Below are 21,548 nucleotides of genomic sequence, written 5' to 3'. Positions count from 1 at the left end.
GCATGCACAAATCCTCCAATCCCTGAGAAACAGGTGGACGAAGTTACATTTATTCTTCTTTGATATCAAAACGATGCAGGAATAACTAATTAATGATCACTACTATGTGCACAAGCAAATCAGTTTCTACTACAGCTATAAAATTAGCTACAAAGCTTTTATATATACATACAGATAGACAGATAGATAGATAGATAGAGAGAGAGAGAGAGAGAGAGAGAGAGAGAGAGAGAGAGAGAGAGAGAGAATATCACACAAATAAAAATAAGCGAAGCTGATGGATTTGAGTTGATGAAGGGACTCGGCTCTAAAGCGATTCCTTTAAGAATTTTAACATACACAGTAATACAGCATGTACATTTCCAATAGATTCACGTCATGTGACCCACAATGTGTGTCCGATTCCTGGTGTGAATCTAAAGCTGGGTGTAACTCGTGTTCTCGGAATTCGTCGAGGTTTTACCCTGGGACGAAGGCGAACCAACTGCTGCGTCTGTACATAAAAATAAAATCCACACAGGGAGAAAGAGAAAGAACAAAAGATTCAGTCATCCAGGGTTACACAGACACATGAAGGTATATTTCTATTATTTTTTTTTTTAAAAGGGCGCACTTCATAAACCAGGGGCATGTTAGTGAATTGTCTTGTCTGTTTAGTGAAGAAAAAAAAATATTATGTTAAATTACATTTTATTTAATACCTTTTACACGTTTCTTATAGATTTTTATTACATATTTATCCATTGTATATTTTTATTCATTGTTTAATTGTAATAATTAGTTTGTATTAGACAAACGTTTTACATAATTGTATCTTTTTTAAATAACTTTTAACAAAAAGTTAAATTGAATATTTTTTACTACCGTTAATGCACTACATAGAAATTAAAGCAGGAGCTGTTTGGTATTATTTGTAGATATTTTTAAATTACATTTATTAAATTTTATTAATTAATAAATAATTACGTATTTTCCTACTTTGTATTGGCTTTTAACTATTATTTTAATATTAACACTTTTTTTGTATTTTCCACACACACACACACACAAACACACACACACACACACACACAAAACCTTTTTTTTGTCTCACCTTTTAATAATAATAATAAAATAATAATAAAAAAATTATATATATATATATAGTTATTTAAATATATTAAATGTTAAATCAATTATATTAAATGTGGTATTATTTTTTTTATGTAAAAGTGTAAAGACTATAATAATATAGTATGAATATATAATATTGGTAAAAGCTCTGGTTAATAATTGAAAAATTGAGGGTTTAAGCCCTAGTAAATAGAATTATCATATATTTTAAGACATAATATTTCCCCAAACCCACTTTAGGACGTAGTTTACAGTTTATCATTAGGATCATTTTCTCAGCGCTGATCATTACAGACACAAGAGCATCGAGTGATACCAGAGTCGTTAGTTTTGGCTCCCGGGCTCCTGTGCTGCTCCTCGATGTGTGCAGTCATCTCTTTGCGTTCGGGGGTGCAATGACCACACTGAAGGCAGCTGTAGCGCCCCCTGGTGTGCTCCCATAGGATCCGACAGTTAAAGGACTGGCCTGAGAGAGAGATGTGTTTTCACACACACACACACACACACACACACACACACACACACACACACACACACACACACAGGATTGAGACACAGACGCAATCAATTATGGTGAGGGCAGACTATTGGATTTACAATAATAGAAGTGTCCTGTATATATACTGTGTATATACAGAGCCGTGTTTTATGGTTGAGACCATGGTTATGGTTTTATGGTTTCCACACACTGGCATGTTCCTTTTGTTTTTATGCAACAAACTCTGTAAAAGGCAAAAACACAGAAGAATTGGACAGTGAAAGTCTTACATAAAGTTCTCTGGAGTCCAAATGTGACATTTTTGTCTCTAAGAGAAGGACTTCGATAGATAGAGAAAATAAAAGATGATGGTTGCAGACTGCCATCATAATGGTTTGAAGATGTTTTGGAGCAGGGAAAGTTGGAGACTTATTGCAGAGAAAAGGAAAACTAAACCAACATGGCAACCATTCCATATTTCACCACCATGTAATTCTGTCTGGACCGTCATATAACAAGACTATGAGTCGAAGTGTACCTCCAGGTTCTGTAAGAGTTATTTAGAGACCAGACAGTCGTCTGGAGTGATATCTATCATGGAATGACCTGCCCAGTCACCGCACCTAAATCCTATTGAACTGCTCTGAATGAACTGGATTGTAAGAAATAAACCTACTAGTAAAGTTGCAAGTTTTAAAAGAGAAACAGCAAAATATTTCAGGTGAACGTTTGGTGGAACAAATTGTTTTTTTTTTTGATGCCTAGACCATGTAAAGCTGTTATTCATGCTAAAGGAGAATTTTTCAATGAAAATAAAGCGGAACATCTGGATGTTTTTATTTTCGTTTGGTCAAAGGAACTCTTCATATCGTTACATGACCCAATTTATTGCATAAAAACGAAAGGAACATGCCAGCATCTCTCAAAAACCATTAAAGACTTTTGACCTCAAATGCTTTTGACTGGAGCTACACATCTAACAAGTCTGGACATACCAAATAAATATCAATTGTTTGTTGCCTATTCGGTCTAGTTTTCTCTCTGGATTAGATCTAGATTAGACAAGAGTAATGCATATACTCTGGTGAAGGCGAGGTTGAAGATCATTTAGAGCTTTTCAGAATCTCTAAATAATTTCTCTAAGATTACAAATGTGGGGATGAGGGAGAAGAAAGAAAAAAAAAGCGCAAAAGTGCAAAAGACTGAAAGTCTAAAATGATGAAATGGGAGAGGAGCAGAAATGTGAAAGCACTGTCAGAATTTTAGCACACATCCATCAAACCAGGAGCTGATGATCAGCCAGGGGAAAGCTGGGAAGAGAAGACGAGGGCTGGGAGTTTTTTTTTAACCAGGAGAAGAGGACAGAATTGTGGGTAATAATCACTGTCAGTAATAATAGAATGGGGGGTGGGGGTGGGGGGAGCAGCAGCAGCAGCAGCAGCCGTGAGGAAATCTTTGGAAAGCGTATTAGAAGCGTGTGTGTAAATGTGTTTGTCTGTTTATGCGATTCTCCGATCCTCACCTGAACTTCCTCTCTACTCAAAGCCTGAGGAGAGTTCCATCTGTGCAAGATGGGCGCGGGCAAGTCTGCTGGGGGCGACAGTGTGACACGAAAGAAAGACACATTTCACTCAACAGCAACGACTCGGAGAAAACCCTCACGAATCGTAAAAAGAGTGCAGAGGTACATGAGATACATGATACATGTAGTGATCGGGTAAGAAACTAAACGAAAGAAAAACATGGCTAAGAAAAAAAACATGACTAAAGATGATGATGATGATGATGAGGAACGATAATATTGTGATGTTTGTGCGCATGTTTCACTACTCGGTTTTAATAAAGGGTCGCAGAAGAAATATCGGGATCCTGAAACATATTTAAGATTATGTTCTAGAGGTGAACCGATTTATTGGTTTTGCCGATTATTCAGCAACGATGGTTGATTGCTGGAACTATCAGCAAATATCAGTACTGATAGTTTTTCCGGGTTGTGTCTGTTGCTGGAGCCGCTGAGAAATCTGCTGGCATTATATTGTACAAGAGCGGCCTCTATAGGTGAATCACTGACACCACGGGCTGTTTGTTCTGACAAGTGAGACACAAGTTAAAACTTTGTCTTCTTTATTCATTTTGAATGCAAGCGTTTTTATTTAAACAGACTAGGCATAACTTGGCCTCCAATCAGGCATAACATTATGACCCCCTGCCTAATATTGTATTGGTCCCCTTTCTGCTGCCAAACCAGTCCTGAGCCGTCAAACATTAACAGCATTTAACAACTTCTTCAGCAGGAACAATTACGTATCATAACGAGCATCTTCCTTACTATCAGAGCTGCCGTTACAGAAAACTAATCGACATCTTCCGACCAATGAGAATCTGGAATTTTACAACTGTGTGCCATTGTATACTCCATCGAGATATCCTTGTCTGATTGGCTGAAAGCAAAAGGACGGTCATGCTCATTTGCATCAAGCTGAGAGAGTAATTAGCGCCCTCTTGTGACCAAAAGTGTGTTAACGGTCATATCTTTAAATGTAACCAATAAAAAAATATCCTTTATACATTTTATCATATAAAACTGTAGCATTTGAAATAAACCAATATTCTTTCAGAAGAACAGATACACTAAAACGCCTTCACCTTTAAAACACATTTTTCCGTGAGCCTAGCTGTACCCGTGTCTACCTTGGTTCTTCCTCCAGACGGCGTTAGATCCTGGCGGAGTGTTTGTCTGCGGGGTCTCCATGGCGACCGCACTGACCCGGGATGAACGCTGGGGTTCGGAATCATGTGCAGGAGACAGACTGGGGGGAAACGGGCTATAGGAGGAATCCGACTGATTCAGGGGTTTCAGCGCCTCATACAAAGCAGTGGTGGGTTCGGCCCGAGGAGCCGAGGAAGCTTGTTTTGATGAAGTTGTGTGGAACGTCGCTTGCGGATGCAGTGAGTGATCGGACTCCTGCTGCTGAGATTCATCTACAGCCGTGAAAGAACCGGCAGGATCGGAATCAATGCCGGGGAAAGCCGGATCGGGAGTCGGACCTCCGTCCACTCTGGCTGCTTTGCTTTTGGTGACCTTGGCACACGTCTGGAGATGCTTTAGGAGAGTGCGGTAGGAGCGGAGCTTTGCTCTGCAGCTCTCACATCTACAGAAGAGAGTAAGTTTAGACTCGCTGCATAAAAAACTGGAAAACTCATGTCTCTGTATATCTCTGTCTGACTATATACTGTATCTATCTGTCTGTCTGTCTGTCTGTCTGTCTATCCATCCATCCATCAATCGATCTGTCCACCTATTCGTTCACTTATCTATCTTTCTGTCTACCTATCCACACATCAGTCTTTCCATCCACCCATTCATTCATCTAACTATCTTTTTGTCTATTTGCCTATCTATCTGTCTACCTATCCATCCATCCATTCATCTATCTTTCTGTCTATTTGCCTATCAATCTGTATACCTATCCATCCATCCATTCATCTATATTTCTGTCCATTTGCCTATCTATCAATCTACCTATCCATCCATCCATCCATTCATTGAACTATCTACCTGTCTATCCACCAATCCATCTATCCACCCATCCATCTATCCACCCATCCATCTATCCACCCATCCATCTATCCATCCATCCATCCATTCATTTTTGTTTGGACACCTCTAAAAGACGTACAGAAAGAAACAATTCGGCTTGTGGTGAGTCCTCATGTGATCCATCAGCTGCTGCATGCCGGAGAAAGATCCTTCGCATCCTATTGTCGAGCACAAAAAGGACTTCCCTAAAAGAAAATAAATAAAATACAGTAAAGAACTGGTAGCATGACCACATTTAATCTTTAGTGATTAATTAATGATCATCTGAATGCTTGTTCAGTCCCTCGTCATCTCTGGACTTGCTCCTGGCAGGTCTGCCTCTGATAGTCATTCGACCTCTGCAGTGAAATGCAGCTTGTTCTTAACCGTCCTTAATTCTTCTACACCACGCCTGTGCTACGCTCTCGCCCCTGGATTTCTGTAGCTGCCCGCGTCAGAATTAAAACGATGACGCTCGCCAAAAATAGACCAGCAGCCCTCTGCCTGCACTGCACCTCGCTCCCTCCATCCTCTCCAACTGCTCGACCGGTCTCTCCATCATTCAGCATACAAGGAAGACATGCTTAAAGACTTTTCGGAGGGGAAATTTCCAAATTTTGAGAGGTGGAACAATCAGCAGAACGTCTGAACAACCGAGTCACTTTTCTCCCTCCAGAGCATCAGACTGATGGTCTTCTGCATCCTAATAAACCAGAATCTAAAGTATTTCTCCACAGAGACTTAAAGCACTCGCACTGGATAAGGGCGTCTGGTGAAAATAAAAATAAATATGCTATACATGGAAATGGAAATGAACGCACAATATATACACAATACTTCCTACTTACCAGGCAGAGACTGTGCCGGGTTCTTATGATGATCCTTCACGTGACTGTTCAGAGCGTCTGGGTGACTGTAGGTCCGCTTACAGTTATAAAACGAACAGGATAAAGGGCAACCTAGACAAGATGAGCCACAGACACAACACTGTGTATTAAAAATGACTGAAGTAGTAGTAGTTTAGTGGTTTAGATGTTGGTCTTCTGATCAGAGGGTCATGAATTCAAATCCCAGCATTGCCAAGTTGCCTCAGTTGGAGGAAGACCAATAATAGACAACACAAATTGGTGACGAGGACCAGGCATCGCTTATAATGTGCCTTTCCTGAGTTAAAAACACAGGAAGTTCAAAAAAGCATACAGTGAGGAAAATAAGTATTTGAACACCCTGCTATTTTGCAAGTTCTCCCACTTAGAAATCATGGAGAGGTTTGAAATCGTCATCGTAGGTGCATGTCCACTGCGAGAGACATAATCTAAAAAAAAAAAATTATTTTTATAAATAACTATTTATTTGTATGATACAGCTGCAAATAAATATTTGAACACCTGTCTATCAGCTAGAATTCTGATCCTCAAAGACCTGTTAGTCTGCATTTAAAATGTCCACCTCCACTACATTTATTATCCTAAATTAGATGCACCTGTTTGAGGTCGTTAGCTGCATAAAGACACCTGTCCACCCCATACAATCAGTAAGAACCCAACTACTAACATGGCCAAGACCAAAGAGCTGTCCAGAGACAAAATTGTACACCTCCACAAGGCTGGAAAGGGCTACGGGGAAATTGGCAAACAGCTTGGTGAAAAAAGGTCCACAGTTGGGGCAATCTTAAGAAAATGGAAGAAGCTAAACATGCCTGTCAATCTCCCTCGGACTGGGGCTCCATGCAAGATCTCACCTCGTGGGGTCTCAATGATCCTAAGGAAGGTGAGAAATCAGCCCAAAACTACACGGGAGGAGCTGGTCAATGACCTGAAAAGAGCTGGGACCACCGTTTCCAAGGTTACTGTTGGTAATACACTAAGACTTCATGGTTTGAAATGATGCATGGCACGGAAGGTTCCCCTGCTTAAACCAGCACATGTCCAGGCACATCTTAAGTTTGCCAATGACCATTTGGATGATCCAGAGGAGTCATGGGAGAAAGTCATGTGGTCAGATGAGACCAAAATAGAACTTTTGGGTCATAATTCCACTAAACGTGTTTGGAGGAAGAAGAATGATGAGTACCATCCCAAGAACACCATCCCTACTGTGAAGCATGGGGGTGGTAGCATCATGCTTTGGGGGTGTTTTTCTGCACATGGGGCAGGGCGACTGCACTGTATTAAGGAGAGGATGACCGGGGCCATGTATTGCGAGATTTTGGGGAACAACCTCCTTCCATCAGTTAGAGCATTGAAGATGGGTCGAGGCTGGGTCTTCCAACATGACAATGACCCGAAGCACACAGCCAGGATAACCAAGGAGTGGCTCTGTAAGAAGCATATCAAGGTTCTGGCGTGGCCTAGCCAGTCTCCAGACCTAAACCCAATAGAGAATCTTTGGAGGGAGCTCAAACTCCATGTTTCTCAGAGACAGGCCAGAAACCTGACTGATCTAGAGAAGATCTGTGTGGAGGAGTGGGCTAAAATCCCTCCTGCTGTGTGTGCAAACCTGGTGAAAAACTACAGGAAACATTTGACCTCTGTAATTGCAAACAAAGGCTACTGTACCAAATATTAACTGACTTTCTCAGGTGTTCAAATACTTATTTGCAGCTGTTTCATACAAATTAATAGTCAAAAAATCATACATTGTGATTTCTGGATTTTTTTTTTAAGATTATGTCTCTCACAGTGGACATGCACCTACGATAACAATTTCAGACCCCTCCATGATTTCTAAGTGGGAGAACTTGCAAAATAGCAGAGTGTTCAAATACTTATTTTCCTCACTGTATATACCTTGATGGTAAACATGGGCTGTTTCTTTTTCAAGAAGTAAAAAGAGACTACAATACAAGACAATACAATACAGACTTATTCTTATTATTCTTTCGGCTGCTCCCATTAGTGGTCTCCACAGTGAATCATCCGTCTCCATACCCTCTGTCCTCTACATCTGTCTCTTTCTAACCAACTACCTGCATGTCTTCATTCACACACATCCATAAGACTCCTACTTGGTCTTTCTCTTTTCCTCTTTCCTGGTGTCTCCATCCTCACCATTCTCCTACTGATATACCCCATGTCCCTCCTCTGCACATGTCCAAACCATCTCAATCTCACCACCTTCACCTTGTCTCCAAAACGTCCTACATGGGACGTCCCTCTGATAAACTCATTTCTAATCCTGTCCATCGTCGTCACTCTCATTAAAAACCTAAACATCTTCAGCTCTGCTACCTCCAGCTCCACCTCCTGTCTTTTACTCAATGCCACTGTCTCTAAACCATACAACATCTCAGGTCTCACCACAGTCCTATAAACTTTCCCTTTCACTCTTGCAGATCCTTCTATCACAAATCAATCCTGCTATCACTCTTCTCCACCCACTCCATCCTGCCTTCACTCTTTTCTTCACTTCTCTAACATGACAATACAGACTATATGAGACAATACAGATTAAATTAATCTATAATGTTATAATGTAATGTAATTATAATGTAATGTCACATCACAAGAAAGAAGATACCTTGGGACTTTTGTACAAAATACAGCAGCAACAGTGTGTGTAATTCTGGGATGAAGAAATGAGTGACTGTTCTTACAGTGCAGTACTTATAGATATAAAGCAGGGGAGATAATTGAGGTTAGTTGTTAGTATTCGTGTGTAGTATTGTGTTACTGTGATTGCGAAGCAGAAAGTGGAGGTTGAGACCTGGAAAGTGCTGATGATGTCAGCTGAAGGTTATGTGCGGTGGATCAATAAAGCGAACAATTAGTGAATCTCGTTACTCCTGTCCTGTCTTCCTTGATAACAAATAACTCCTGAGAGATCTGAGAATCTACCAGATACTCTACCTGTCTATGGGATTAGGTGTTGGATTGATTGGTACGTACCCTCCATGGTGGTTCAGGATTGATGGACAGGATGCTGAATCGTACCTGCAGACACATTTTAGTAAATTTTATATATTGAATATATATAAAATAATAATTTTATATATATATATATATATATATATATATATATATATATATATATAATTTTTTTTTTTTTTTCATGACTATGAAAATTGTAGAGTCACACTGAAGGCATCAAAACTATGAATTAACACATGTGGAATTATATACATAACAAAAAAGTGTGAAACAACTGAAAATATGGTCATATTGTAGGTTCTTCAAAGAAGCCACCTTTTGCTTTGATTACTGCTTTGCACACTCTTGGCATTCTCTTGATGAGCTTCCAGAGGTAGTCACCTGAAATGGTTTTCACTTCACAGGTGTGCACTGTCAGGTTTAATAAGTGTGATTTCTTGCCTTATAAATGGGGTTGGGACCATCAGTTGTGTTGTGCAGAAGTCAGGTGGATACACAGCTGATAGTCCTACTGAATAGACTGTTAGAATTTGTATTATGGCCAAAAAAAAAAAAAAAAAGCAGCTAAGTACAGAAAAACGAGTGGCCATCATTACTTTAAGAAATGAAGGTCAGTCAGTCCGAAAAATTGGGAAAACTTTGAAAGTGTCCCCAAGTGCAGTCACAAAAACCATCAAGCGCTACAAAGAAACTGGCTCACATGCGGACCGCCCCAGGAAAGGAAGACCAAGAGTCACCTCTGCTGCGGAGGATAAGTTCATCCGAGTCACCAGCCTCAGAAACCGCAGGTTAACAGCAGCTCAGATTAGAGACCAGGTCAATGGCACACAGAGTTCTAGCAGCAGACACATCTCTACAACAACTGTTAAGAGGAGACTGTGTGAATCAGGCCTTCATGGTAGAATATCTGCTAGGAAACCACTGCTAAGGAAAGGCAACAAGCAGAAGAGACTTGTTTGGGCTAAAGAACACAAGGAATGGACATTAGACCAGTGGAAATCTGTGCTTTGGTCTGATGAGTCCAAATTTGAGATCTTTGGAAAGGTGAACAGATGGACTCTACATGCCTGGTTCCCACCGTGACGCATGAAGAAGGAGGTGTGATGGTATGGGGGTGCTTTGCTGGCGACACTGTTGGGGATTTATTCAAAATTGAAGGCATACTGAACCAGCATGGCTACCAAAGCATGTTGCAGCGGCATGCTATTCCATCCGGTTTGCGTTTAGTTGGACCATCATTTATTTTCAACAGGACAATGACCCCAAACACACCTCCAGGCTGTGTAAGGGCTATTTGACCAAGAATGAGAGTGATGGGGTGCTGCGCCAGATGACCTGGCCTTCACAGTCACCGGTCCTAAACCCAATCGAGATGGTTTAGGGGTGAGCTGGACTGCAGAGTGAAGGCAAAAGGGCCAACAAGTGCCAAGCATCTCTCGGGGAACTCCTTCAAGACTGTTGGAAGACCATTTCAGGTGACTACCTCTTGAAGCTCATCAAGAGAATGCCAAGAGTGTGCAAAGCAGTAATCAAAGCAAAAGGTGGCTACTTTGAAGAACCTACAATATGACATTTTTCAGTTGTTTCACACTTTTTTGTTATGTATATAATTCCATTTATAATTCCACGTGTTAATTCATAGTTTTGATGCCTTCAGTGTGAATCTACAATTTTCATAGTCATGAAAATAAAGAAAACTCTTTGAATGAGAAGGTGTGTCCAAACTTTTGGTCTGTACTGTATATACAGTGGAACCCGGTTATATCGCCGACCTAGGGGTTTGCCAAAAGCGTCGAGATAACCGATGATCGAGATAAACGAAAACCAACGTGCTTGAAATTTCTTTATGTACATGATGTGCGTTATTAAATGAGAATGTGCATGCACGTGTTTTTGGAGGTTTTTTTTTTTTACACAACAGCTTTGCCGCGATTTGTTTGATGAAGCGACATGCTATAAAAATATACAGTATACAATACAAACCACCGTCGATTCTCAAAAAATTCTTTATTATATTTCCTAACATTGCAAACACAAAGATCGTTTAAAAAAAAAAAAAAAAAAACCTGCGGGGTGTAGTTCGTTACAAATATTATTTTTTTCCGTTTTGCAAAAAGATAACCAGTGTCAAAATAAAATTCACGAGTCTGACACAGATCTGAACATATCCTACACTCTACGCTAGTTTCTTTACAAAGTCAAAAATTCTTTGTTGCTTTTTGCCTTTAACAGTCTGTTTGAAAACAAATGCTTCAATATTATTTATGCTGTCTAAAACAGTTACATCTCCCACAAAAGAACCGTACTGTCGAATTTTCTGTAGCATTTCTACCACCTCAAAAGCTGAGGGAATTGGTTCCAAATCTTCGTCTGCATCTTCTTCATCATCTTCGTCATTGCCGCATGCAGATGTGCTCGCCTGTGCTGACTGCACACTTGATACGATGTCATCATCTGTGATCACGCCATGAGGAACGACGTCTTTGTCGATTTCTATGTAATCTCGGAATTCCTGGACAGTGATGGCTAACTCCTGTGCCTCCTCTTCCAAGATAGCATCTGCAATGCTTGATTTTTCCGCCACTTCCGCGAAATGTTCTGCGGCTGCACGGCACTGTGCCTGAAACTCCCCATCGGAAATATCCTGAATCACGCAGTGCATCCAGCAGTTGGAAATTGTTTCTTTCTTCACGTCATTCCAGGCTGATCTCAGGAAGTTTATTGCATCTAGAAGGGAAGGGGTGTACTGTGCCTTCTTTTCATCATGGAGCAGGTATTGGCGCATCAACATTTTCCTGTAGTGCACCTTAAGAACTTGGATTATCCCCTGGTCCATTGGTTGGAGCTTTCCGGTTGTGTTAGGTGGGAGGTAAAAGATCTTAATGGCCTTGAGACCAGGAACATCCGGATGAGCTCTACAGTTGTCCACGATCAGCGCCACCTTCCTTTTCTCTGCTTGGAACTTCCTGTCCCACTTTTTCACCCATGCACTGAATAGATCTTTGGTGATCCAGGCGCTTGGCTGGCTATCGTAATCACATTGGAGAACTTTGGTCTGCTTAAAGCATCTGGGATTCTTGGACTTTCCTATAACGTAGAGCGGTAGTTTTTGGCTTCCGTCCATGTTAGCAGCAACTAGCACTGTAAGCCGGTCCTTCGAGTTTTTTCCACCGTGACAAGCCTCCCCACGAAACGCCATAGTTCTGTCTGGAAGGCATTTCCAAAACACCCCAGTTTCATCAGCATTAAAAATGTTCCGAATCTCATAGGTATCCAAAATTGTGCGCATTTGAGTCTTCAGCCACTGTTCCCGTTGAACCGCAGCGCACTCTCCACAAATTGCTTTGAAGACAATGTTGTGCCTCTTTTTGAAACGATCCAGCCACCCCTGACATGCTTTAAAGTCGGGGTGTCCTAGCTTTGCAGCGAGGATGTCCGCCTTCTCCATCAGCAAGGGCCCATTGACGGGAAGGTTTGTTGCTCGCGTATTTGTGAACCATTGAAACACCGCGTCTTCGACATCTTTGTGCTTAGCCACTCTAAGTTTTTTTCTTGCTGGATCAAACACAGACTTCTCGTACGTTTCCTTTATCACGTCGGTCTTCTTTTTCCATCCTGAAATGGTGTTTGCTGGAATGCCATGCTGACGACTAAGGTCTGCTGGTTTTTTCCCTTTCTCTAGCTGCAGTATGATTTCATACTTTTTCTCTATTGACTGATTGTCCAGTTTTCTCTTAACACCTCCAGACATTTTTTAGAAGGCAAAAAAAAAAAAGAATAGCTACAGCATGTTATCCTTCAGACAACATCAACAAGCGTGAGTGAACTGTCATTGGAGTGAACGACCATGCGGACCCTGATCACGTGATACGTGAACTCTTGCGCAGTGAACCAAGTACAGTACGATCATTGTGGTGATTCCTGAACACGGAATGAAAATCGTGAAACGTAAATATCGACCGCAATAATCGCCCTTCAATATCGCACACTGTACCGTTCGTGTAAATTAAATACTTAGATAAGACGCCCACGCCTTATAAGACGCACCCTGGGTAAGGGGTATGTAAAACTTTGTATAAGACGCCTCTTATATATGCGAAAACACGGTAGTGAGATGATGAAGTGGCATCGATAACTAATATTTTCAAAAGCCGGCGATTGGTCATGGAGATCGAGATAACCGACGTTAAGTGGCAAATTTGCGCCCCCTTGTGGTCGAGATATTAGGGTTATAGAAGAATCGACAGTTAAGCGAGTTAACCGAGGTCGAGATAAGTGGGTTCGACTGTATATAGTTATATTTAGTATTTAATAATATGTACAAGTATGCAATTTAAATATAAACATCATGTTTCATGTATTATCTTTCGTTTATGTTTATTTTGTATTTATTTTATTTGCTGAAAGATAAATTAGCACGCTAACACCAACATAAACAACATAACCCTCGCAGCTAGCTTATTTACTGTTATTAAAATAACACAATTTATTACAAAGGCGATTAAATATAATTAGAAAAATTGAATTTTAGTTGATAAATAAATCACAAACCGTCACAAATTTGCAGATGGAGTGTTTGTTTTGTTTCGACAAGGATCTACACGCCGTACTGTACGTGCACCACGACGCGCAGGGGAATGGCGGCGGCGCTGCTACGTCAGACGCACGCAAGACGCTCCGACCAATCGGAAAACGTGTCTTGAACGAAGCCCGGAAGTAAAGTCAAGTCAAGTCAAGTCAAGTTTATTTGTATAGCGCTTTTCACAACAGACATTGTCTCAAAGCAGCTTTACACAAATCAACAGTTAAGGTAAATGGTGTGTATTTATCCCTGATGAGCAAGCCGTGGCGACAGTGGCAAGGAAAAACTCCCTTAGATGATATGAGGAAGAAACCTTGAGAGGAACCAGACTCAAAGGGGAACCCATCCTCATATGGGTGACATCAAGAGTTTGGTCATAAATCTTTCAATAATACACATTGACAATGAATGAATGGGCGCATGGCAGTAGAATAAACAAATTAGTGACTGGTGAGAGAGGAAGATTAACACACACACACACACAAAACCTAAAATTGCTTGTCGTTTTTTAATTAACGCAGTTTATTATTATTAACATTTGTGAACAGTTTACATTTTAAAACAATTTTACATAAAATGGTTAAATAATATATAAAATAATATTTCAGATATGTTAAAATATACAAATATAATATTATAATAATATATAAATATATACAAATAAAATAGAATAAATCAATTAATGCAATACCTATGCAATACCTTTTTTAATAAATAAATTTAACTGATTCAATAGAGTAGTCGATTAAATTGGGATTAAATAAAATAAAATACAGGATAATGCAAAAAGAAAAAAAAAAAAAAGCCATAATACTAAGTAGGGAACAAAAAGTGCAAGGTGAACAGTGTGTATTTATCCCTGATGAGCAGCCGTGGCGACTGTGACAAGAAAAAACTCCCTTAGATGTCTTGAGAAAGAAACCTTGAGAGGAACCAGACTCAAAAGGATACCCCATCCTCATTTGGGTGACATCAAGAGTGTGATTATAGTCTTTAAACAATACAGAACAATGGAGACAGAATAAAGACAAGACGATGAGACGATATAGATGTGACACTCTCAAAGCAGCTTTACACAAATCAACAGTTAAGGTAAATGGTGTGTATTTATCCCTGATGAGCAAGCCGTGGCGACAGTGGCAAGGAAAAACTCCCTTTTCAAGAAACCTTGAGAGGATCCAGACTCAAAGGGGAACCCATCCTCATATGGGTGACATCAAGAGTTTGATCATAAATCTTTTAACAATACAGAACACTGGAGAGTGAGAACTAGCATGATTACTGGAGTATAAGATTATAAGTGATGTTCTTTCTGCAGTCTTATACAGTCTATATGGTTAGTAGCTCCTAGTTTTATGAGCTCAGCATTTGTGATCATCACAGATCCAGCATCAGCTTCTCCATGCCAGAGCCTTTAAACACTCCAGGAGGTCCAATGTCAAAACTCCACACATGTAGCGGGATCCAATTGGCACTGGTATGTCTAGATGGTTCGGGATGTTTGCGAGTTCGGCATCTACTTCTTCAAAGGTCCGTAATCATCACGAGGTGGGAGGTGACCGGAGCTGGCCAAATTCCAGGGTGTCTCGGGATGGAGAGAGAAAGAGAAGCAGTGGAGAGCAATTAGCGTAGCTGCTGTTCATAAAAATTAGACACACAGTGTAGTTACTGTCAGAGTGGACCCCAAGTCAGGTGGACCACCTGAAGGTGTTATGCTAATGAAGGTCCTGGGGAGGATTTTGTGAAACAATGGCAGGAAGTGTTTAGGTTTGTGTGGGGGTGAGAATGTCATTTTGTAGACATGTGCTATTGCTTTGATATCAGTGTTCACCAGAAATATAGATTTAGTTGATATCAAATCAGGTATTATATTAAGCAGGTATTTGACATTTAGCTACAATCATGAAATTTGAATATCTTAGAAATGATTTTATTAGAGGGACAGCCCATGTAGGACGTTTTGGTGACAAGGTGAGGGAGGTGTGATTGAGATGGTTTGGACATGTGCAGAGGAGGGACATGAATTATATTGGTAGAAGAATGCTGAGGATGGAGCCACCAGGTAGGAGGAAAAGAGGAAGGCCAAGGAGGAGGTTCATGCATGTGGTGAGGGATGACATGCAGGTAGTTGGTGTGAAAGAGGCAGATGTAGAGGACAGGGGGTATGGAGATGGATGATCCGCTGTGGCGCCCCCTAATGGGAGCAGCCGAAAGAAGATAAAACCTGAATATCTGTTATTGGCTTCAAATAGCATTTTTTCTTCTTCTCAAGAACCAAAAAGTCCAAACAACCTACATTTTTACCATGCAGTATAATTCTAATCATCTGTAACTGGATTTTGTAACAGGGTGTTAATAATGTATGCTCATATTTGCTGCATGCACGGCTAGTGAGGGTGATAAAAACCCTCACAATGAACCCTGTCTATTTTAAAATGATTTTTTTCTAACACAGTAAAATCTGTTTTTCTTTTTTTAACTACTAAACAGGGTGATTTTTTTTTTTTTGTATTACATAACATTATTGATCTTTATAAATATATATACACACACAAGATATATGTGGGGGGGCGTGCGTTACACACCCAGGCCTTTAGGGGGTGTCCTACCTGAATCAATCCACAGCTTACAGTCGTCATGACAACACGGCTGTAGAAACCATCAATATGATAAACGCAATATAACAGAGTGCTGCATCCCAGACAGGAATCTCATACAGTGGGAATGATGGCATTTCTAAAGCAAGAACGCCAATAGACACAATTCAACACGTTTCCTTTCGATGTAACCACAGCTGCACCTCCCCCAATAACATCAGTATGAACCTTTTACACTTTTTACTTTTTTCACACAACATCCGTCTTGTAAACGTCCTTGTAAGTTGAGTAAAAAAAAAAAAAAAACACTTCACACACAACAAACCGGTCTTTAATGCTGTTTTTAATGTTCATTAAATCCTCCACAAGCCAAGTCCTTCGCATTACACAGACTGGTTTATTATTTAATGCGTAAACCTGTGCAACTGCGTTCTTTTGCGATAATTAGCCAACGCACAGTACAGTAAGATGATCCCAAAGAGAACCCCATAACAGACTGAAAGTGTTCTTCGTATTGGACATTTAGTATCTTCTGCCATATTGGAATGATGAAGAAACCTACATTCATATAGTCATAACAGTAAATAGACCAGGGGTCACCAACATGGGGCCCGCGAGGACACCAGGTCGCCCGCAAGGACCACGTGAGTCTGGGCTTTTCTAAAAATAGCTCACCAGAGCACCACTTACCAGTGAGCAAATTTTTTTGTTGCTATTCTTTTTTAAATCACACTCGCATTGGTATAAATATATTTATATTTCTCTGTTTCCTACCTTGTTAAGTCATTGTTAATAATTACTGTGAGAAGTCATTAACATGATCAGTGTTTTCACATAGATGAATATCGTTCAATAATAATAATAATAACATAATTAAAGGTAAATTGAGCACATTAGTTATTTTAGAAGTGTGTATCAAACTGGTAGCCCTTCACATTAATCGTTACCCAAGAAGTAGCTCTCAGTTTCATAAAGGTTGGTGACCCCTGAAACAGATTTCTTGTTGGAAGGCTACGCAACATGGAAGCTGTTATTCGTCTTTCGTTTTTTTCCCAGGCCACGTCCCATTTTGTCCTGCGGGACACAATTCCGATGCTACGATTTGAGACACCGCTCCTCTTTTAACTCCTCGTTTCTCATCTCTGCGTTCTCTTCCAATTCCGATCCGTCCTCCTGTTTCTCGGCGTCCTCTAGAGGCGTGCACGTTATGTAATGAAACCTGTATTTCTGCTCCAGAAGACGTCTCCGGACGGTGGACTGAGAGACCTTCACTCCCGCCTTGTGGAGGTTGTTGGTGATGTTGCTGACCGTTGTTTGGGGGTCTTTCTTCACTGCTCTCACGATGATCCTGTCATCGACGGCTGTCGTGATCCTCGGCCGGCCCGATCGATGTCTGCTCGTTAGGACTCCGGTGGTTTCTTGCTTCTTCACGACGTTCCAGATGGTGGTATTAGCTATTCCCAGTGCTTGGGAAATGGCTCGGATTGTTTTTCCCTCCTTTTTCAGGTTTACAATGTCTTGCTTCTCTTCCATAGTCAGCTCTCTGGTCTTCATGTTGGTTTAAAAAACAATTGTACTCTTCACAGCAGAAATCCAGGACTGAAACCGAGAGGAGATATTCAGGGTTATTAACGGTTACAACATGTTAGTCACAGGCTCCATAATGTTGGATTACATCACAAAAAATGGGTGGGTTTAAAAAAAAAAAGAAAAAACACAACAAGACTATAAAAACAAAATCTGCACTTGTGATTTATTATCTACTCATTTTTTTGTTCAGAGATGAGTAAGGTTCCACATGAGAAACCTAAGGGTCTCTAAAATCGCTGTGAAGGGGATTAAAGACCCTAAGAATACATTTGGATGTCTTTCCCTCAAGTGTCCATCACTGTTCTGATGACCCCATCGTTACTTGAAAATATCGAGACAGGGAGACATTAATAATTTAACAGATTACATAATTTAGCAAAACTGAGCAATTTACACTAGCGTACTGTATAAACTATACAGTATATATGTATGTGGCAGTGGGCATGTGTTTTTATTATAATTTTTTTTTACACTGACTAGCTAGTGATTCTACATCATGAATAGAAGACGACCGATTCCCTGCTTTTGCCAATTAACCAGAACCGATAGTTGATTGCTGAAAAAATCTGCAAAAATCCATACTGATAGTTTTTCCGGTTTGCTGTAGAGGCTAAAAAAATTCTGCTGTCAAAAGTGACCTCTAGAGGCGAATCACCTACATGACATGCTGCTTGTTTTTATACGTAAGATAGCTAAGATAGCATGATTGAGAGGGTTTGGACATGTGCAGAGGAGGGACGGGGTATATCAGTAGGAGAATGCTGAGGATGGAACCACCAGGAAGGAGGAACAGAGGAAGACCAAGGAGGATGGATGTGTTGAGGGAAGACATGGTTAGAAAGAGGCAGATGTAGAGGACAGAGTAAGTATGGATGATCTGCTGTGAGCAGCCAAAAGAAAAAGATTTAATTTAGCACATTTTCATGATCCAGTGTTGTTTTTTTTTCCGTAATAAAGTTCAATACTATTTTACCTGTTATGTTTGTTATCCAGTATCCATTTTTAAAAAATCGATCGATTAATCTGCTATGGGTATAATCCACTTGTTCAACCTCTAATCATGATGGGTGCAACATTATATACCTTCATTTATACATTCTATGTTTGGACTGATGCAAATATTAATTATTCTTCCTGCTCGAAAGCACAATAGTATAGCGTTCCCAATTCAATTCTGGGTTGATTTCTGTATGTGCTTTTATTTGTCTGTGGTCTCTGTACGTTTGCATGGGTTTCCTCTGGGTTTTCTGGTTTCTTTACACCTTCAAAAACATGCTGTTAGCTGGAGTGAATACGTAGAACGTATATATATATATATATATATATATATATATATATATATATATATATATATATATATATATATATACATCCCACGTACTTTGATATAGTTGATAATGATGATCCTTTAAAACATCCGGATGACCCTGGATCAGCTTCTAGGTAGAAATCAGACAAGAAACCTCAACCTGAACAGGACAAACCACTAAATCAACACTTTTATATGGGAAAGAATGCATTTCTAAAGCTATATTTACTCCTAAGTGTATAAAAATTAGCTCATTGTATACATATAAATGCGCACAAACACCATAAAATAAACAAAAACACATGATTGGGTCTCCTCCTAACTACTGAATAAACATGGCGACCAGCTAGTTAGCACGCGACTCACTTTCTGGGCGCCTTTTATTATTGTAAATAAAGTATTTATTCGATAAAAAAAAATTAATGCAATTGATCTCTGATTAATTTCTCGAGTGTTAAAGCAACACAAACCTCCGCGAGCCGCCCAATGCTTTCGTTTCCACGAGGATGTGTAGCGGCACGCGCGCGCACTACATCAGACGCAGCCAACAATTTTAACCAATAGGAAAAACACGATTCGCGTGACGTCACGGAACCCGGAAGCAAACTTTTCTAAACAAGAGTTAACGGTTCCCAACCCCAACCTGTTTTACCGTAATAACTGTATAATGTGTCATATTGGTAATACCACGTGTAGATTAGATTAGATTTTGTATTTGTGCAAAGTACATGTACAGAGCCAATGAAATACAGTTAGCATCTGATCACAAGTGCATAAGTGGCCTATTTACAATAAATTGCAATATGCTAATTGTGTAGTATTTTAATTTTAATTTGTTGTTGTCTTTTTGTTATTGTATTGTGTCCATTTATTTGTTGCTTTTGGCTTTTTTCCCATTTTGCATAAATAAAACACTATATATTATTTTATTATACCTTGCAAAATATATAAATATTATATAACATTAATTTCCGGTTTAGTTCTGGTTTAATATTTTCTGGTGCCTCTGGACATGTTGTGGCTGAGTTCTCGAGGAAATGTGGTGGCAGTTTGACTCGTCTTGACATCTGTGGATTCCAGCAGTGTTGTGAGCCAGCTAGGACTGACTTTTGGGAGCATTGTGAAGTTGTGTTCTCGTCTGCTTCCAGCATCAGTCTGGCTGACTTTCAGTAAACAGAATTACAGTGAGGAAAATAAGTATTTGAACACCCTGCTATTTTGCAAGTTCTCCCACTTAGAAATCATGGAGGGGTCTGAAATTGTCATCGTAGGTTAATTTCGACTGTGAGAGACATAATCTAAAAAAAATAATTCCAGAAATCACAATGTATGATTTTTAATTATTTATTTGTATGATACAGCTGCAAATAAGTATTTGAACACCTGAGAAAGTCAATGTTACTATTTGGTACAGTAGCCTTTGTTTGCAATTACAGAGGTCAAACGTTTCCTGTAGTTTTTCACAGGTTTGCACACACTGCAGGAGGGATTTTGGCCCACTCCTCCACACAGATCTTCTCTAGATCAGTCAGGTTTCTGGCCTGTCCCTGAGAAACACGGAGTTTGAGCTTCCTCCAAAGATTCTCTATTGGGTTTAGGTCTGGAGACTGGCTAGACCACCCCAGAACCTTGATATGCTTCTTACAGAGCCACTCCCTGGTTATCCTGGCTGTGTGCTTCGGGTCATTGTCATGTTGGAAGACCCAGCCTCGACCCATCTTCAATGCTCTAACTGAGGGAAGGAGGTTGTTCCCCAAAATCTCGCAATACATGGCCACGGTCATCTTCTCCTTAATACAGTGCAGTCACCCTGCCCCATGTGCAGAAAAACACCCCCAAAGCATGATGCTACCACCCCCATGCTTCACAGAAGGGATAATGTTCTTGGGATGGTACTCATCATTCTTCTTCCTCCAAACACGTTTAGTGGAATTATGACCCAAAAGTTCTATTTTGGTCTCATCTGACCACATGACTTTCTTCCATGACTCCTCTGGATCATCCAAATGGTCATTGGCAAATTTAAGACGTGCCTGGACATGTGCTGGTTTAAGCAGGGGAACCTTCCGTGCCATGCATGATTTCAAACCATGACGTCTTAGTGTATTACCAACAGTAACCTTGGAAACGGTGGTTCCAGCTCTTTTCAGGTCATTGACCAGCTCCTCCCGTGTAGTTCTGGGCTGATTTCTCCCCTTTCTTAGGATCATTGAGACCCCACGAGGTGAGATCTTGCATGGAGCCCCAGTCCGAGGGAGATTGACAGTCATGTTTAGCTTCTTCCATTTTCTAATGATTGATCCAACAGTGGACCTTTTTTCACCAAGATGCTTGGCAATTTCCCCGTAGCCCTTTCCAGCCTTGTGGAGGTGTACAATTTTGTCTCTAGTGTCTTTGGACAGCTCTTTGGTCTTGGCCATGTTAGTAGTT

General features: G+C 40.3%; 3 protein-coding genes across 8 annotated transcripts; all 3 read right to left on the bottom strand.

Annotated features, from left to right (window-relative positions):
- Positions 1-34: 34 nt before the first annotated feature.
- On the bottom strand, positions 35-13,708 carry znf414 (zinc finger protein 414). 4 transcript variants are annotated; one of them, XR_014534607.1, is made up of 8 exons: positions 13,592-13,708; positions 9,059-9,103; positions 6,020-6,130; positions 5,272-5,377; positions 4,283-4,743; positions 3,114-3,181; positions 1,430-1,579; positions 35-493 (listed from the first exon to the last, which is right to left on the bottom strand). XR_014534607.1 is itself a non-coding variant. In XM_083548125.1 (8 exons), exons 2-8 carry the CDS (start codon positions 9,063-9,065, stop codon positions 417-419), a joined length of 975 nt encoding a protein of 324 aa, XP_083404251.1. In that variant the 5' UTR covers positions 9,066-9,103; positions 13,592-13,700; the 3' UTR covers positions 35-416. The 4 variants fall into 4 exon arrangements, 2 of the variants coding, with proteins under 2 accessions (XP_083404251.1, XP_083404250.1); XR_014534608.1 differs by having other exon boundaries at positions 3,114-3,178; positions 13,592-13,700; XM_083548125.1 differs by having other exon boundaries at positions 1,430-1,574; positions 13,592-13,700.
- LOC310729605 (tigger transposable element-derived protein 4-like) lies at positions 10,338-13,357 on the bottom strand. Of its 2 annotated transcripts, none has more exons than XM_083548002.1 (2): positions 11,625-13,357; positions 10,338-11,187 (listed from the first exon to the last, which is right to left on the bottom strand). In XM_083548002.1, exons 1-2 carry the CDS (start codon positions 12,789-12,791, stop codon positions 10,951-10,953), a joined length of 1,404 nt encoding a protein of 467 aa, XP_083404128.1. In that variant the 5' UTR covers positions 12,792-13,357; the 3' UTR covers positions 10,338-10,950. The 2 variants fall into 2 exon arrangements, with proteins under 2 accessions (XP_083404128.1, XP_083404127.1); XM_083548001.1 differs by having other exon boundaries at positions 11,029-11,221; positions 11,271-13,357.
- A 2,836-nt stretch (positions 13,709-16,544) lies between the features above and the next one.
- Positions 16,545-19,686, bottom strand: LOC310730059 (uncharacterized protein). 2 transcript variants are annotated; one of them, XM_083548812.1, is made up of 3 exons: positions 19,589-19,686; positions 19,191-19,278; positions 16,545-17,818 (listed from the first exon to the last, which is right to left on the bottom strand). In XM_083548812.1, exon 3 carries the CDS (start codon positions 17,771-17,773, stop codon positions 17,315-17,317), a length of 459 nt encoding a protein of 152 aa, XP_083404938.1. In that variant the 5' UTR covers positions 17,774-17,818; positions 19,191-19,278; positions 19,589-19,686; the 3' UTR covers positions 16,545-17,314. The 2 variants fall into 2 exon arrangements, with proteins under 2 accessions (XP_083404938.1, XP_083404939.1); XM_083548813.1 differs by having other exon boundaries at positions 19,191-19,248; positions 19,589-19,673.
- Between the last annotated feature and the right edge of the window lie 1,862 nt (positions 19,687-21,548).

Source organism: Silurus aristotelis (genome assembly GCF_946808225.1).
Source record: "Silurus aristotelis genome assembly, chromosome: 8".
In the NCBI taxonomy this organism is placed as follows: Eukaryota; Metazoa; Chordata; class Actinopteri; order Siluriformes; family Siluridae; genus Silurus; species Silurus aristotelis.
The sequence above is the reverse complement of the archived record's forward strand: the minus strand, read 5'-3'. Positions and strand labels throughout refer to the sequence as shown.

Coding starts and splice junctions, on each gene's coding strand:
- znf414 (XM_083548125.1), bottom strand. Junction 5,378..6,019: donor CCCGGCACAGTCTCTGCCTG/GTAAGTAGGAAG, acceptor ATTTTCTTTTAG/GGAAGTCCTTTTTGTGCTCG. Junction 3,182..4,282: donor CGTCTGGAGGAAGAACCAAG/GTAGACACGGGT, acceptor TGTCGCCCCCAG/CAGACTTGCCCGCGCCCATC.
- LOC310729605 (XM_083548001.1), bottom strand. CDS start 12,791: ATGTCTGGAGGTGTTAAGAGAAAACTGGACAATCAGTCAATAGAGAAA.
- LOC310730059 (XM_083548812.1), bottom strand. CDS start 17,773: ATGAAGACCAGAGAGCTGACTATGGAAGAGAAGCAAGACATTGTAAAC.